The sequence below is a fragment of the Oncorhynchus gorbuscha genome, linkage group LG10 (assembly GCF_021184085.1).
Source record: "Oncorhynchus gorbuscha isolate QuinsamMale2020 ecotype Even-year linkage group LG10, OgorEven_v1.0, whole genome shotgun sequence".
NCBI lineage: Eukaryota > Metazoa > Chordata > Actinopteri > Salmoniformes > Salmonidae > Oncorhynchus > Oncorhynchus gorbuscha.
The window spans coordinates 10,112,428-10,131,265 of NC_060182.1; the positions used below are offsets into that span (position 1 = coordinate 10,112,428).

Sequence of the window (18,838 nt, forward strand, 5' to 3'; positions counted from 1 at the left end):
CAGACAGGCAGGCAGGCTGACAGACAGACAGACAGACAGACAGACAGACAGACAGACAGACAGACAGACAGACAGACAGACAGACAGACAGACAGACAGACAGACAGACAGACAGACAGACAGACAGACAGACAGACAGACAGACAGACAGACAGACAGACAGACAGACAGACAGACAGACAGACAGACAGACAGACAGACACAGGATAAAAGAGTTTAGGGGAGGCCCTGAAATTATAGACTGTACATCAGTCCCCCCCCCCCCACTCCCATCTCCCCTCCGCTTAGACAATACACACCGCTTGAGTGTGTGCCAACAACCAAAATAGATATCATGTTGAGCCTGGATGAGTTCTCTTCATTTCTCTACAAACGCTTTGTATTAGGCTTTATCTCCATCTCTCTCTCCCTCTCTATCTCTCACTCTCTTTCTCTCCATCTCTCTATCTCTCACTCTCTATCTCTCACTCTCTCTTTCTCTCCATCTCTCTCCATCTCTCTCTCCCTCTATCTCTCTCCATCACAGTCTCTATCCATCTCTCTATTTCTCTCTCTCTCTCCATGTCTCCATCTCTCTCTCTCCCTCCCTCTCTCTCTCTCTCGCTCTCTCTCTCTCATCTCTTTCTCTCCATCTCTATCTCTCTATCTCTTTCCATCTCTCTCCATTTATCCATCTCTCTCCCTATCTCTCTCTATCTCTCTATCTCTCTCCGTTTCTCTCTCTTTACTCCTCATGACCAGAGACTGTAGCCTTTTCACCAGAGGAAGAAAAGTTTATCATGGCCATTTAGTTTGTTGTTGCTCTTGTTTTAAGCAACAGGAAAGGGAATTCTGATAACATTACTACATCATTACGATAACAACAACAAAGAAAGATGTTTAACTTATTCCCATCATTGTCTGTGTACACAAATGCACTGTTTGCATAGGAAATATATGATCTAGACTTTTTCTCAGGTACAGTCATTATTATGTGTTGAGTAAATGCCAAGTGTATCACTGTGGTGTGTGTGTGTGTGTGTGTGTGTGTGTGTGTGTGTGTGTGTGTGTGTGTGTGTGTGTGTGTGTGTGTGTGTGTGTGTGTGTGTGTGTGTGTGTGTGTGTGTGTGTGTGTGTGTGTGTGTGTGTGTGTGTGTGTGTGTGTGTGTGTTCGGTGCCTGGCAGTAGCACCCGTGTGAGACTTGTCTGATTGCCAGGTTTCCTCTAGACTAGAGAGTGTTTTAGTTGAAATCTCCTCAGGACTTTTCCCAGGAGACTCACAGTCCAAAGCAGTCCTAAAACTGTCACAATATGCAGCATACTGAATACTGAATGTAGATTCTTCATGTGCATGTTTATCTCTGTGTGTGCTGCATGTTTATCTCTGTGTGTGCTGCATGTTTATCTCTGTGTGTGCTGCATGTTTATCTCTGTGTGTGCTGCATGTTTATCTCTGTGTGTGCTGCATGTTTATCTCTGTGTGTGCTGCATGTTTTTGCATTCCTGTAACTATAGAGCACATTAGATGCACCTGTTACAGTCAAGACAGACAGAGCCTGTCAGTAAGACCCTGCCAGACCTCCTCCCAGGCCCTTCTCGTCAGACTGAGGGCCTTCAGGTCTCACTAGTGCTTCACTAGGAATTTATTTCAGGATGTTGACGGCTGTTGGGTGTCATAAAAGTTTATTTTCATTCACCCCACACCAGGGTTTCCGTGGTGTGGCGCCAGACAATGTGACCGGGAAGACTTTAATTTTTCCGACCATTTGCGAAATTTACTGGACACGTACGCGATGAGTGTGTAACACATTAGGCTGATCATAATGACATCACAATGAGTGTGTAACACATTAGGCTGATCATAATGACATCACAATGAGTGTGTAACACATTAGGCTGATCATAACGACATCACAATGAGTGTGTAACACATTAGGCTGATCATAACGACATCACAATGAGTGTGTAACACATTAGGCTGATCATAATGACATCACAATGAGTGTGTAACACATTAGGCTGATCATAATGACATCACAATGAGTGTGTAACACATTAGGCTGATCATAATGACATCACAATGAGTGTGTAACACATTAGGCTGATCATAATGACATCACAATGAGTGTGTAACACATTAGGCTGATCATAATGACATCACAATGAGTGTGTAACACATTAGGCTGATCATAACGACATCACAATGAGTGTGTAACACATTAGGCTGATCATAATGACATCACAATGAGTGTGTAACGCATTAGGCTGATCATAATGACATCACAATGAGTGTGTAACACATTAGGCTGATCATAATGACATCACAATGAGTGTGTAACACATTAGGCTGATCATAATGACATCACAATGAGTGTGTAACGCATTAGGCTGATCATAATGACATCACAATGAGTGTGTAACGCATTAGGCTGATCATAATGACATCACAATGAGTGTGTAACGCATTAGGCTGATCATAATGACATCACAATGAGTGTGTAACACATTAGGCTGATCATAATGACATCACAATGAGTGTGTAACGCATTAGGCTGATCATAATGACATCACAATGAGTGTGTAACACATTAGGCTGATCATAATGACATCACAATGAGTGTGTAACGCATTAGGCTGATCATAATGACATCACAATGAGTGTGTAACACATTAGGCTGATCATAATGACATCACAATGAGTGTGTAACGCATTAGGCTGATCATAATGACATCACAATGAGTGTGTAACACATTAGGCTGATCATAATGACATCACAATGAGTGTGTAACACATTAGGCTGATCATAATGACATCACAATGAGTGTGTAACACATTAGGCTGATCATAACGACATCACAATGAGTGTGTAACACAATAGGCTGATCATAATGACATCACAGAAATCACATTTGGATTATGGTAATTCATCTTAACAGAACATGCAACTCCTGTAATGAAGCAGCTGATAAAATGTCATTTTCAATCAAGATTTTTTAATTCAATTCAAGGGGCTTTATTGGCATGGGAAACATGTGTTAACATTGCCAAAGCAAGTGAGGTAGATAATATACAAAAGTGAAATAAGCAATAAAAATGAACAGTAAACATTACACATACAGAAGTTTCAAAACAGTAAAGACATTACAAATGCCATATTATGTATATATTCAGTTTTGTAACAATGTACAAATGGTTGAAGAACACAAGGGAAAATAAATAAGCATAAATATGGTTTGTATTTATAATGTTGTTTGTTCTTCACTGGTTGCCCTTTTCTTGTGGCAACAGGTCACACATCTTGCTGCTGTGATGACACACTGTGGAATTTCACCCAGTACATATGGGAGTTTATCAAAATTGGGTTTGTTTTCAAATTCTTTGTGGATCTGTGTAATCTGAGGGAAATATGTCTCTCTAATATGGTCATACATTTAGCAGGAGGTTAGGAAGTGCAGCTCAGTTTCCACCTCATTTTGTGGGCAGTGAGCACATAGCCTGTCTTCTCTTGAGAGCCATGTCTGCCTACGGCGGCCTTTCTCAATAGCAAGGCATTGCTCACTGAGTCTGTACAGTCAAAGCTTTCCTTATGTTTGGGTCAGTCACAGTGCTCAGGTATTCTGCCACTATGTACTCTCTGTTTAGGACCAAATAGCATTCTAGTTTGCGAATGACCTGCAGAGAGCTGGGACCAAAGTAAGAAAGCCTACCATCAGTAACACACTACGCTGCCCGAGACTCAAATCCTGCAGTGCCAGACGTGTCCCCCTGCTTAAGCCAGTACATGTCCAGGTCCGTCTGAAGTTTGCTAGAGAGCATTTGGATGATCCAGAAGAAGATGGGGAGAATGTATAATGTTCAATTGAAACCAAAATATACTTTTTTGGTAAAAACTCAACTCGTCGTGTTTGGAGGACAAAGAATGCTGAGTTGCTTCCAAAGAACATCACATCAAATCAAATTTTATTTGTCACATACACATGGTTAGCAGATGTTAATGCGAGTGTAGCGAAATGTTTGTGCTTCTAGTTCCGACAATGCAGTAATAACCAACAAGTAATCTAACTAACAATTCCAAAACTACTGTCTTATACACAGTGTAAGGGGATAAAGAATATGTACATAAGGATATATGAATGAGTGATGGTACAGAGCAGCATAGGCAAGATACAGTAGATGGTATCGAGTACAGTATATACATATGAGATGAGTATGTAAACAAAGTGGCATAGTTAAAGTGGCTAGTGATACATGTATTACATAAGGATGCAGTCGATGATATAGAGTACAGTATATACGTATGCATATGAGATGAATAATGTAGGGTAAGTAACATTATATAAGGTAGCATTGTTTAAAGTGGCTAGTGATATATTTACATCATTTCCCATCAATTCCCATTATTAAAGTGGCTGGAGTTGAGTCAGTGTCAGTGTCAGTGTGTTGGCAGCAGCCACTCAATGTTAGTGGTGGCTGTTTAACAGTCTGATGGCCTTGAGATAGAAGCTGTTTTTCAGTCTCTCGGTCCCAGCTTTGATGCACCTGTACTGACCTCGCCTTCTGGATGATAGCGGGGTGAACAGGCAGTGGCTCGGGTGGTTGTTGTCCTTGATGATCTTTATGGCCTTCCTGTGACATCGGGTGGTGTAGGTGTCCTGGAGGGCAGGTAGTTTGCCCCCGGTGATGCGTTGTGCAGACCTCACTACCCTCTGGAGAGCCTTACGGTTGAAGGTGGAGCAGTTGCCGTACCAGGCGGTGATACAGCCCGCCAGGATGCTCTCGATTGTGCATCTGTAGAAGTTTGTGAGTGCTTTTGGTGACAAGCCGAATTTCTTCAGCCTCCTGAGGGCCCTCACCTCCTCCCTGTAGGCCGTCTCGTCGTTGTTGGTAATCAAGCCTACCACTGTTGTGTCGTCTGCAAACTTGATGATTGAGTTGGAGGCGTGCGTGGCCACGCAGTCGTGGGTGAACAGGGAGTACAGGAGAGGGCTCAGAACGCACCCTTGTGGGGCCCCAGTGTTGAGGATCAGCGGGGAGGAGATGTTGTTGCCTACCCTCACCACCTGGGGGCGGCCCGTCAGGAAGTCCAGTACCCAGTTGCACAGGGCGGGGTCGAGACCCAGGGTCTCGAGCTTGATGACGAGCTTGGAGGGTACTATGGTGTTAAATGCCGAGCTGTAGTCGATGAACAGCATTCTCACATAGGTATTCCTCTTGTCCAGATGGGTTAGGGCAGTGTGCAGTGTGGTTGAGATTGCATCGTCTGTGGACCTATTTGGGCGGTAAGCAAATTGGAGTGGGTCTAGGGTGTCAGGTAGGGTGGAGGTGATATGGTCCTTGACTAGTCTCTCAAAGCACTTCATGATGACGGAAGTGAGTGCTACGGGGCGGTAGTCGTTTAGCTCAGTTACCTTAGCTTTCTTGGGAACAGGAACCATGCTGGCCCTCTTGAAGCATGTGGGAACAGCAGACTGGTATAGGGATTGATTGAATATGTCCGTAAACACACCGGCCAGCTGGTCTGCGCATGCTCTGAGGGCGCGGCTGGGGATTCCGTCTGGGCCTGCAGCCTTGCGAGGGTTAACACGTTTAAATGTCTTACTCACCTAGGCTGCAGTGAAGGAGAAACCGCATGTTTTCGTTGCAGGCCGTGTCAGGGGCACTGTATTGTCCTCAAAGCGGGCAAAAAAGTTATTTAGTCTGCCTGGGAGCAAGACATCCTGGTCCGTGACTGGGCTGGATTTCTTCTTGTAGTCCGTGATTGACTGTAGACCCTGCCACATGCCTCTTGTGTCTGAGCCATTGAATTGAGATTCTACTTTGTCTCTGTACTGACGCTTAGCTTGTTTGATAGCCTTTGTGGAGGGAATAGCTGCACTGTTTGTATTCGGTCATGTTACCAGACACCTTGCCCTGATTAAAAGCAGTGGTTCGCGCTTTCAGTTTCACGCGAATGCTGCCATCAATCCACGGTTTCTGGTTAGGGAATGTTTTAATCGTTGCTATGGGAACGACATCTTCAACGCACGTTCTAATGAACTCGCACACCGAATCAGCGTATTCGTCAATATTGTTATCTGACGCAATACGAAACATATCCCAGTCCACGTGATGGAAGCAGTCTTGGAGTGTGGAGTCAGCTTGGTCGGACCAGCGTTGGACAGACCTCAGCGTGGGAGCCTCTTGTTTTAGTTTCTGTCTGTAGGCAGGGATCAACAAAATGGAGTAATGGTCAGCTTTTCCAAAAGGGGGGCGGGGCAGGGTCTTATATGCGTCGCGGAAGTTAGAGTAACAATGATCCAAGGTTTTTCCACCCCTGGTTGCGCAATTGATATGCTGATAAAATTTAGGGAGTCTTGTTTTCAGATTAACCTTGTTAAAATCCCCAGCAACAATGAATGCAGCCTCCGGATAAATGGTTTCCAGTTTGCAAAGAGTTAAATAAAGTTTGTTTAGAGCCATCGATGTGTCTGCTTGGGGGGGATATATACGGCTGTGATTATAATCGAAGAGAATTCTCTTGGTAGATATCTCTTGGTCTACATTTGATTGTGAGGAATTCTAAATCAGGTGAACAGAAGGATTTGAGTTCCTGTATGTTTCTTTCATCACACCATGTCTCGTTAGCCATAAGGCATACGCTCCCGCCCCTCTTCTTACTAGAAAGATGTCTGTTTCTGTCGGCGCGACGCGTGGAGAAACCCGTTGGCTGCACCGCTTCGGATAGCGTCTCTCCAGTGAGCCATGTTTCCGTGAAGCAAAGAACGTTACAGTCTCTGATGTCCCTCTGGAATGCTACCCTTGCTCGGATTTCATCAACCTTGTTGTCAAGAGACTGGACATTGGCAAGAAGAATGCTAGGGAGTGGTCCACGGTGTGCCCGTCTCCGGAGTCTGACCAGAAGACCTCATCGTTTCCCTCTTTTTCGGAGTCGTTTTTTGGGGTCGCTGCATGGGATCCATTCCGCTGTCCTGTTTGAAAGGCAGAACACAGGATCCGAGTCGCGAAAAACATATTCTTGGTCGTACTGATGGTGAGTTGACGCTGATCTTATATTCAGTAGTTCTTCTCGACTGTATGTAATGAAACCTAAGATGACCTGGGGTACTAATGTAAGAAATAACACGGGAAAAAACCCAAAAAACTGCATAGTTTCCTAGGAACGCGAAGCGAGGCGGCCATCTCTGTCGGCGCCGGAAGTAGCAAGACATCATACCTACTGTGAAGCATGGGGGTGGAAACATCATACCTACTGTGAAGCATGGGGGTGGAAACATCATACCTACTGTGAAGCATGGGGGTGGAAACATCATAGCTACTGTGAAGCATGGGGGTGGAAACATCATACCTACTGTGAAGCATGGGGGTGGAAACATCATACCTACTGTGAAGCATGGGGGTGGAAACATCATACCTACTGTGAAGCATGGGGGTGGAGACATCATGCTTTGGAGTAAAACGTCCCATGATGATCCTCAATAAGCACAAAGGTCAAATGTATTTCCATCAATGAATAAAAACATAATTTGGCAATTAGATGTTTTTTTTCATGGCCCTTTTGGCAGGTAACAGCTTTTCTTTCTTTTTTATCAGCCAAAAGCCGGCTAACGGAAACCCTTCCCCACACACATTTAATATAATAATAATATATGCCATTTAGCAGACGCTTTTATCCAAAGCGACTTACAGTCATGTGTGCATACATTCTACGTATGGGTGGTCCCAGGAATCGAACCCACTACCCTGGCATTACAAGCACCATGCTCTAACAACTGAGCTACAGAAGGACCTTATGTATTATGTCACACAAACACGCATGCACATACACACGCACACAGACGAACACACACAGACGAGCACACTTAAGCTCACATGCACACGTGCGGACGCACAAGCACACACACATACACATCTTCCTGCTGTGCTGGCCTCGTTAACCTCCCAGTTGACATTTGGCTATGTTTCCCGGTTGAGATGCTATAGGTTGAGCTGCTATAGGTTGAGCTGCTGTAGGTTGAGCTGCTGTAGGTTGAGCTGCTGTAGGTTGAGCTGCTGTAGGTTGAGCTGCTGTAGGTTGAGCTGCTGTAGGTTGAGCTGCTGTAGGTTGAGCTGTTGTAGGTTGAGCTGCTGTAGTTTGAGCTGAGGAAGGTTGAGCTGCTGAAGGTTGAGCTGCATTCTTGACCAGCAGATGGAGCCCCAGCTAACCAGTACATTCCCCAAAAGTTAGTGTAGAGCGACTAGTGCTTTTTGAGGTCGGTTCAATAATACAAAAATTATCACTGTTTTCCATTTCGGTTTCCCAAAGTTTTTGGGGCATTAAATGCACTATGCATTATGTGGGTTGAATGCTGTAACAACAGAATATAAAACCATTAATACAAGTCCCATAATGGTAGTGACTTCCCATTACTGCTTATCACTTATCGCTAAACATCATTTATTCACATTACTTTACATTAATTAAATATTTAAGTTCTTGTGTATATTACAATTGTAATATGCAATTGTTTTAAACTACAACTCCCTACTACATCACACAGTTCAGTCTGGATCTGATTTATCTCTAGAGAAACTACAACTCCCTACTACATCACACAGTTCAGTCTGGATCTGATATATCTCTAGAGAAACTACAACTCCCTACCACATCACACAGTTCAGTCTGGATCTGATATATCTCTAGAGAAACTCCCTACTACATCACACAGTTCAGTCTGGATCTGATATATCTCTAGAGAAACTCCCTACTACATCACACAGTGCAGTCTGGATCTGTTTTATCGCTAGGAAAACTCCCTTCTACATCACACAGTTCAGTCTGGATCTGTTTTATCGCTAGGAAAACTCCCTACTACATCACACAGTTCAGTCTGGATCTGATTTATCTCTAGAGAAACTACAACTCCCTACTACAACATACAGTTCAGTCTGGATCTGATATATCTCTAGAGAAACTACAACTCCCTACTACATCACACAGTTCAGTCTGGATCTGATTTATCTCTAGAGAAACTACAACTCCCTACTACATCACACAGTTCAGTCTGGATCTGATTTATCTCTAGAGAAACTCCCTACTACATCACACAGTTCAGTCTGGATCTGATTCATCTCTAGAGAAACTACAACTCCCTACTACATCACACAGTTCAGTCTGGATCTGATTTATCTCTAGAGAAACTACAACTCCCTACTACATCACACAGTTCAGTCTGGATCTGATTTATCTCTAGAGAAACTCCCTACTACATCACACAGTTCAGTCTGGATCTGATTCATCTCTAGAGAAACTACAACTCCCTACTACATCACACAGTTCAGTCTGGATCTGATTTATCTCCAGAGAAACTGTGCATTGCGCTCACAGAAAAAAAACAAATGAAATGGAATTCAAATAATTGAACGACTTCGGTCAATTTCTTGTTTAAAAAACGAAAAAATAACAAGCATTTCGGTTGATTGCTCATCACTACCAATAGATAATCTATGTGTTTTTTTCAACATTGGTAAATAGCAGCGACTTCAGTTGGGCTCTGTTTTGGTTTCTGGATTAAACGTAGGCCCACTTCCTCTTTTTGATTTCCTTTCCTGTACTGATTAGAGTTAATATGGTCCTCTAATGTCTTGCCAAACATGAAAGAGAGAGAGAGAGCTAAACTTAACTTAATTTCTTCACTCTAAGCGACTTTCTGCTATAACGCCCAGCTGTGATGTCATTTCCTGTCCTTTGTTAACCTCCTCTCCTTTTTCTTTATTCTCCAGCCCTAGCCTATGCCACCGCCCAGGGGCCAGACCATGCCCACGGCTGTACCCATGGCAGCTGTTACCCAGCAACGGGAGACCTGTTGGTGGGCCGTGAGAAGAGCCTGAAGGCCTCGTCTACCTGTGGCTCCAGGAAGAAAGAGCCTTACTGTATCGTCAGTCATCTACAGGCAAGTGATGTTTCTCTGTGTGTGTGTGTGTACCCAACATCCTCTCACCTACCATCTCACCTCCTTCTGTCCCGAGCTTCTGTTTGACTCCTGACGTGTGTCACCTCTGACCCCTAACCTCTGGCCCCGATTGTGCTTTTTTGTTCGTTTATTTGTGTTGTTAGCAACTTATTTTTTTACTTATTTTGTACATAATGTTGCCGATACCGTTTCTTATGACCGAAAATAACTTCTGGACATCAGGATTGCGATTACTCACCACGGACGAGCAGAATCCTTTTTTGTCCTTTAACGAGTCTGACGAGGCCGACGCAAACAATATACTGCTTTCTTGGGAAAAGGCCCAGATCCCCGTGATTTGTGTGAAGAGGAGGCGGAGAAAACGACACTATCAACATACTGGTTGGTTATACGCTGCACCGGCAGGATAGAACAGCGGCTTCTGGTAAGACAAGGGGCGCCGGACTATGTCGTTCTGTAAATATCAGCTGGTGCACGATATCTAAGGAAGTCTCGAGCTATTGCTCGCCTGAGGTAGAGTATCTCATGATAAACTGTAGACCACACTACCTACCTAGAGAGTTTTCATCTGTATTTTTCGTAGCTGTTTACATGCCACCACGGTCAGAGGCTGGCACTAAGGCAGCATTGAATGAGCTGTATTCCACCATAAGCAAACAAGAAAACCCAGAGGTGGCGCTCCTAGTAGCCGGGAACTTTAATGCAGGGAAACTTAAATCCGTTTTACCAAATTTCTATCAGCATGTTAAACGTGCAACCAGAGGAAATAAAACTCTGGACCACCTTTACACCACACACATAGACGCATATAAAGCTCTCCCTCGCCCTACATTTGGCAAATCTGACCATAATTATATCCTGCTGATTCCTGCTTACAAGCTAAAATTAAAGCAGGAAGCACCAGTGACTGGATCAATAAAAAAAGTGATCAGATGAAGCAAGATGCTAAACTACAGGACTGTTTTGCTATCACAGACTGGAATATGCTCCGGGATTCCTCCGATGGCATTGAGGAATACACCACATCCGTCATTGGCTTCGTCAATAAGTACATCGATGACGTCGTCCCCACAGTGATCGTACGTACATACCCCAACTAGAAGCCATGGATTACAGGCAGCTTCCGCACTGAGCTAAAGGCTAGAGCTGCCGCTTTCAAAGAGCAGGACTCTAACCCGGAAGCTTATAAGAAATCCTGCTATGCTCTCCAACGAACCATCAAACAGGCAAAGCGCCAATACAGGACTAAGATCAAATCGTACTACACCCTGGCTCTGACGCTCGTCGGATGTGGCAGGGCCTGCAACCATAACAGACTACAAAGGGAAGCACAGCCGAGGGCTGCCCAGTGACACAAGCCTACCAGACGAGCTAAAGTACTTCTATTCTCGCTTCGAGGCAAATAACACTGTAACATGCATGAAAGCACTAACTGTTCTGGAAGACTGTGTGATCACGCTCTCTGCAGCCGATGTGAGTAAGATCTTTAAACAGGTTAACATTCACAAAGTCGCAGGGCTAGACGGATTACCAGGACATGTACTGCGAGCATGCTCTGACCAACTGGCGAGTGTCTTCACTGACATTTTCAACCTCAAGTTTTAAGCAGACCACCATAGTACCTGTGCCCAAGAACACTAAGTTAACCTGCCCTAATGACTATCGACCCCTGGCACTCACGTCTGTAGCCATGAAGTGCTTCGAAAGGCTGGTCATGTCTCACATCAACACCATTATCCGAGAAACCCTAGACCCACTCCAATTTTGCATATCGCCCCAACAGATCCACAGATGATGCAATCTCTATTGCACTCCACAGTTCCCTTTCCCAACTGGACTAAAGGAACACCTATGTGAGAATGCTGTTCATTGACTGCTGCTCAGCGTTCAACACCATAGTGCCCTCAAAGCTGATCACTAAGCTAAGGACCCTGGGACTCAACACCTCCCTCTGCAACTGGATCCTGGACCTCCTGACGGGCCTACCCCAGGTGGTATGGGTAGGTAACAACACATCCGCCACGCTGATCCTCAACACAGGTGCCCCTAAGGGGTGCGTGCTCAGCCCCCTCCTGTATTCCCTGTTCACTCATGACTGCACGGCCAGGCACGACTCCAACACCATCATTAAGTTTGCCGATGGTTCTACAGCTGCACCATCGAAAGCATCCTGATTGGTTGCATCACTGCCTGGTATGGCAACTGCTCGGGCCTCCAACCGCAAGGCACTACAGAGGGTAGCGCGAACTGCCCAGTACATCACTGAGGCCAAGCTTCCTGCCATCCAGGACCTCTATACCAGGCGGTGTCAGAGGAAGGCCCTAGAAATTGTCAAAGACTCCAGCCACCCTAGTCATAGACTGTTTTCTCTGCTACTGCACGGCAAGCGGTACCGGTTCTCCAAGTCTGGGTCAAAGCGACTGCTTAATAGCTTCTACCCCCAAGCCATAAGACTCCTGAACATCTAATCAAATGTCTACCCAGACTATTTGCACTGGTACCCTCCTGTATATAGTCTCGCTGTTGTTATTTTACTGTTGCTCTTTAAATGCTTGTAACTTTTATTTATTATTCTGATCCATATTTGTTTTTTTAACTCCATTGTTGGTTAGTGGCTCGTAAGTAAGCATTTCACTATAAGGTCTGTTGTATTCGGCACAAGTTACTAATAACATTTGATTGAATTTGTAGGATGAGAAGAAATGTTTCCAGTGTGACTCTCGCCGGCCATATGACCCAGTCTACAATACCATCAGTCACCGCATTGAGAACGTTATCACAACGTTTAAACCACATCGCAAGAAGTCCTGGTGGCAGTCAGAGAATGGTGAGAATTGAGATTGTATTCATTGGAGTTTCATTCAGATCCATGTTTAAAGACATGCTCCAGAACTTTGGCGACTAGTAAATATTATTTTGAACCTCCCGCTTCAACTTGTAAAGTTTATTCGCCACACAGGATACAACAGGTGTAAAACAGTACAATGTTTACCTTCAGAGCTCTTTCCCAACAATATATTGTTAATAATAATATAATAATAGAAAATATAATAAACAAATAAAAGTACATTAATAAAAACCCTTCGAGAACTACGATGAGAGTTAAATGAAACAAGAGAACTACGATGAGATTTAAATGAAACACGAGAACTACGATGAGAGTTAAATGCAACGCGAGAACTACGATGAGAGTTAAGTGAAACACGAGAACTACGATGAGAGTTAAATGAAACACGAGAACTACGATGAGAGTTAAATGAAACGCGAGAACTATGATGAGAGTTAAATGAAACACGAGAACTATGATGAGAGTTAAGTGAAACACGAGAACTACGATGAGAGTTAAGTGAAACACGAGAACTACGATGAGAGTTAAGTGAAACACGAGAACTACGATGAGAGTTAAATGAAACACAAGAACTACGATGAGAGTTAAATGAAACACGAGAACTACGATGAGAGTTAAATGAAACACGAGAACTACGATGAGAGTTAAATGAAACGCGAGAACTACGATGAGAGTTAAATGAAACGCGAGAACTACGATGAGAGTTAAATGAAACGCGAGAACTACGATGAGAGTTAAGTGAAACACGAGAACTACGATGAGAGTTAAGTGAAACACGAGAACTACGATGAGAGTTAAATGAAACACGAGAACTACGATGAGAGTTAAACGAAACACGAGAACTACGATGAGAGTTAAATGAAACACTAGAATGCAAGTATATACAGGTCAGTGCCAGTAACTTAATCAATGTGCAGTGGTACTGGAGTGGTTGTATATACAGGTCAGTGCCAGTAACTTAATCAATGTGCAGTGGTACTGGAGTGGTTGTATATACAGGTCAGTGCCAGTAACTTAATCAATGTGCAGTGGTACTGGAGTGGTTGTATATACAGGTCAGTGCCAGTAACTTAATCAATGTGCAGTGGTACTGGAGTGGTTGTATATACAGGTCAGTGCCAGTAACTTAATCAATGTGCAGTGGTACTGGAGTGGTTGTATATACAGGTCAGTGCCAGTAACTTAATCAATGTGCAGTGGTACTGGAGTGGTTGTATATACAGGTCAGTGCCAGTAACTTAATCAATGTGCAGTGGTACTGGAGTGGTTGTATATACAGGTCAGTGTCAGTACCTTATTCAATGTCCAGGGGTACTGGACTGGTTGTACCTTATTCAATGTCCAGGGGTACTGGACTGGTTGTACCTTATTCAATGTCCAGGGGTACTGGACTGGTTGTACCTTCTTCAATGTCCAGGGGTACTGGACTGGTTATATATACAGGTCAGTAACTCATTCAACACGAGGTGGGTTTTCTGTAGCAAACTGGCTCAAATTAAGATCTTACATCTGTAAAAAGTGACTGGTAGTAGGATATACCTGTAAACAAGGCTGAAAATGGACTGGTAGCAGGACTATATAAATGATTATGGTAATATACTGATGGTAATATATACAGTGAATTCTGAAAGTATACAGACCCCTTCCCTTTTCTCACATTTTGTTACCTTACAGCCTTAATCTAAAATTAATTAAATAAGACTTTTTTCTCATCAATCTACACACAATATCCCAAAATGACATCACAATACTCCATAATGACATCACAATACCCCCAAATGACATCACAATACCCCAAAATGACATCACAATACCCCATAATGACATCACAATACCCCATAATGACATCACAATACCCCCAAATGACATCACAATACCCCAAAATGACATCACAATACCCCATAATGACATCACAATACCCCAAATTACATCACAATACCCTATAATGACATCACAATACCCCAAAATGACAAAGTGGAAACAGGTTTTTAGATTTTTTAAATGTTTTTCAAAAACATAAATACCTTATTTACAAAAGTATTCAGACACTTTGCTATGAGACTCAAAATTGAGCTCAGGTGCATCCTGTTTCCATTGATCATCCTTGAGATGTTTCTACAACTTGATTGGAATCCACCTGTGGTAAATTCAATTGATTGGACATGATTTTGAAAGGCACACACCTGTCTATATAAGGTCCCACAGTTGACAGTGCGTGTCAGAGCAAAAACCAAGCCACGAGGTCGAAAGAATTGTCAATAGTACTCCGAGACAGGATTGTGTCGAGGCACAGATTTGGAGAAGGGCACCAAAACATTTCTGCAGCATTGAAGGTCCCCAAGAACACAGTGGACTAAATCATTCTTAAAGGGAAGAAGTTTGAAACCACCAAGACCCTTCCTAGAGCTGGACAGCCGGCCAATCTGAGTAATCGGGGGAGTCCGATGGTGACTCTGACAGAGCTCCAGAGTTCCTCTGTGGAGATGGGATAACATTCCAGATGGACAACCATCTCTGCAGCACTCCAGCAATCAGGCCTTTATGGTAGAGTGGCCAGACGGAAGCTACTCCTCAGTAAAAGGCACATGACAGCCTGCTTGGAGTTTGCCAAAAAGGCACACAAAGGAATCTCAGACCATGAGAAAAAGGATTCTATGGTCTGATGAAACCAAGATTGAACTCTTTGGCCTGAATGCCAAACCTCACATCTGGAGGAAACCTGGCACCATCCCTATGGTGAAACATGGTGTTGGCAGCATCATGCAGTGGGGATGTTTTTCATCAACAGTGGACTGAGAGACTCGTCAGGATTGAGGGAAAGATGAACGGAGCAAAGTACAGAGAGATCCTTGATGAAAACCCTGCTCAAGAGCGCTCAGGACTTCAGACTGGGGCGAAGGTTCACCTTCCAACAGTGACATGCTGATAGCCTGTTGCCTGGACTTGAATGATGAATGGGAAGCGCGCTTCAATTAAAATACCAGTTGAGAAATAAAAATATATATTTTTAATTGCGCACCAAAACAGTTTTTAAACACACGATTACGTTTTTAATTATTGCGCAATGAACAGGGCAAGTTTTACTCCAGCAGCAACCAGCTGAAGACAACGCAGGAGTGGCTTCGGGACAAGTCTATGAATGGCAAAGAGGGGCCCAGCCAGAACCCGGAATTGAACCCGATCAAACATCTCTGGAAAATAGCTGTGCAGCGAAGCTCCCCATCCAACCTGACAGAGCTTGAGATTATCTGTAGAGAGGAATGGGAGAAACTCCCCAAATGTAGGTGTGCCAAGCTTATAGCGTCAAACCCAAGAAAACTGGAGGCTGTAATCTCTGCCAAAGGAGCTGTAACAAAGTATCGAGTAAAGGGTCTGAATACTTTTGTAAATGTGATGTTTCAGTTTTTTATTGAAATTTCAGAAAAACGGTTGTTAGTCATTTAGGGGTATTGTGTGTAGATGAGGAAAAATAACAATTTAATCCATTTTAGAATAAGGCTGTAGCGTAACAAAATGTGGAAAACGTCAGGGGGCGTGAATACTTTCTGAATGCACTGTACATGTAAACAGGAGTAGCAGTGACCAGTAGCAGGATAAATATATATATCAATAATCAATGGACAGCAGTGTGATTCAGTAATACATCTAATCAATAATCATTTTAGCAGCGGCGTAGATTATGTCTGAGTGTGTTGTGACCTGTGGATGGACATAGAGTCAGTGTGGATAGTCTGTGGGAGAGAGCGAGCAGTAGTTGTTAGCCATTTAACTGTGTTATGGCCAGGGGATTGAAGCTGTTTAGGAGTCTGTTGGTCTGAGCCTCGATGCTTTGGGTTGGAAGTGTCAATGTGTCGTTCATACACATATAATCTATGAGCAGAATTACTGTCTTACCTCATGTAGCCACTAAATCCCTTGTTTGAAAGGAATGGTTTACTGGAAGCTGTACAGCCACATTTTCTCACACGTGGGTCCGCCCCCTAATGTTTTGAGTTCCAGCCAATGAAGTCCAGCCCCTTGCCATTTGAGTGACATCTAGCAAGATGCACACACAGCAGAGCGAGAGAGCGCAATGACAGCGTGCACGTATCTGCGTCATGTGACGTTTTAATTATCAGAGACTACTGTCTAAATAGTATACAAAAGTACAGAGAATCCCTTTAAGTGTACAGTATATACAGCAATTGAACATTGTACAGAAAATAATTCACCATGTTTTCACCATCTTTTGACAAAAGTATAGTGAACCATTGACTTTATGTTTTGTGCTCAATTATCTCTGCCCCCTGCATTCGGTAACATGACATGCCCCCACATGCAGCTGCCTCTGCTATGAACTCATACAGAAGCCGTATTATTAGAGGCCTAATCTGGGTTCCCACTATTAATAACAGGTCTGCTCAAAAACCAAGGGAGAGGGGGGGGGATGAGTGGAGCAAAAAAAGAGAGACAGAGTGAAATATGGGAGGGGGAGAGATAGAGGGAGAGGGAGAGAGAGAGAGAGAGAGGGGGAGATAGTGAGGGAGAGAGAGAGTGAGAGAGAGGGGGAGATAGTGAGGGAGAGGGGAGAGAGAGAGAGAGAGGGGGAGATAGAGGGAGAGGGAGAGAGGGGGAGATAGAGGGAGAGGGAGAGAGAGAGAGAGAGGGGGAGATAGTGAGGGAGAGAGAGAGGGAGGGAGAGAGAGAGGAGGAGAGGGAGGGAGAGGGGGAGAGAGTGAGGGAGAGAGAGAGAGGGGAGGGGAGAGAGTGAGGGAGAGCGAGAGGGAGGGAGAGAGAGAGGGGGAGAGGGAGGGAGAGGGGGAGAGAGTGAGGGAGAGAGAGAGGGAGGGAGAGAGAGAGGGGGAGAGGGAGGGAGGGAGAGAGAGAGGGGGAGAGGGAGGGAGAGCGGAAGGGAGAGAGAGAGGGAGAGGAGGGAGAGATAGAGGGAGAGAGGAGAGAGAGAGAGAGAGAGAGAGAGAGGGGGAGAGGGAGGGGGAGATAGTGAGGGAGAGAGAGAGGGGAGAGGGAGGGAGGGAGGGAGGGAGAGGGGGAGAGAGAGAGAGGGAGGGAGAGAGGGAGGAGGGGGAGAGAGAGAGAGAGAGAGAGAGAGAGAGAGAGAGAGAGAGAGAGAGAGAGAGAGAGAGAGAGAGGGGGAGAGAGTGAGGGAGAGAGGGAGGGAGAGAGAGAGGGGGAGAGGGAGGGAGAGGGGGAGAGAGAGAGAGGGAGGGAGAGAGGGAGGGAGAGGGGGAGAGAGAGAGAGAGAGAGAGGGGGAGAGAGTGAGGGAGAGAGGGGAGGGAGAGTGGGAGAGATAGAGAGAGGGAGGGAGAGAGGGAGAGAGGGAGAGAGAGAGAGGGGAGAGAGTGAGGGAGAGAGAGAGGGAGGGAGAGAGAGAGGGGGAGAGGGAGGGAGAGCGGGAGGGAGAGAGAGAGGGAGGGAGAGGGGGAGAGATAGAGAGAGGGAGGGAGGGGGGAGAGAGAGAGAGAGAGGGGGAGAGAGTGAGGGAGAGAGGGAGGGAGAGAGAGAGGGGGAGAGGGAGGGAGAGGGGGAGAGATAGAGAGAGAGAGGGAGAGGGGGAGAGAGTGAGGGAGAGAGAGAGGGAGGGAGAGAGTGAGGGGGAGAGGGAGGGAGAGCGGGAGGGAGAGAGAGAGGGAGGGAGAGGGGGAGAGAGAGAGGGAGCGGAAGCTACATTGTGTCATGACAGTGAGTTCTGGTACCTCTGTTCGTGACATCCAGGGATTTTATTAATGCATTCTTAATGGATTCTATTTCTATGGTTCTGGAGGTCCTTCAAAGTCCAGAGGTTTCAAAGCCTCCATTACACTAAATCACCCTCCATCATAATCTCTCTGTACTGTAGTTTACTCTACATGGAGCAGCCAGCAGACACAGGCCCACAGCTGTGTGTATGGGAATTGGGGGTAATAACAGACCCGGCTGTACCCTGGTTCGGGAACTCCAACAAAGACAGGAACGTGAAAGAGGAGAGAGGAGAGGATGGAGTCAGAGGAATAGTGGGAAATGGAGAGAAGAGAGAGAAGAGAGAGAGGAGGGAGGGAGGGGAATAGTGGGAAATGGAGAGA

At 44.9% G+C, this 18,838-nt stretch overlaps 1 protein-coding gene across 1 annotated transcript in view; it reads left to right on the top strand.

Moving 5' to 3' along the window:
- LOC124045529 (laminin subunit beta-2-like) overlaps positions 1-18,838 on the top strand; it is a 90,974-nt gene that overhangs the window by 23,801 nt on the left and 48,335 nt on the right. Inside the window, exons 3-4 of the mRNA XM_046364877.1 lie at positions 9,740-9,909; positions 12,622-12,757. Coding sequence (XP_046220833.1) covers positions 9,740-9,909; positions 12,622-12,757 — 306 coding nt within the window. The remainder of the gene's footprint in view (positions 1-9,739; positions 9,910-12,621; positions 12,758-18,838) is intronic.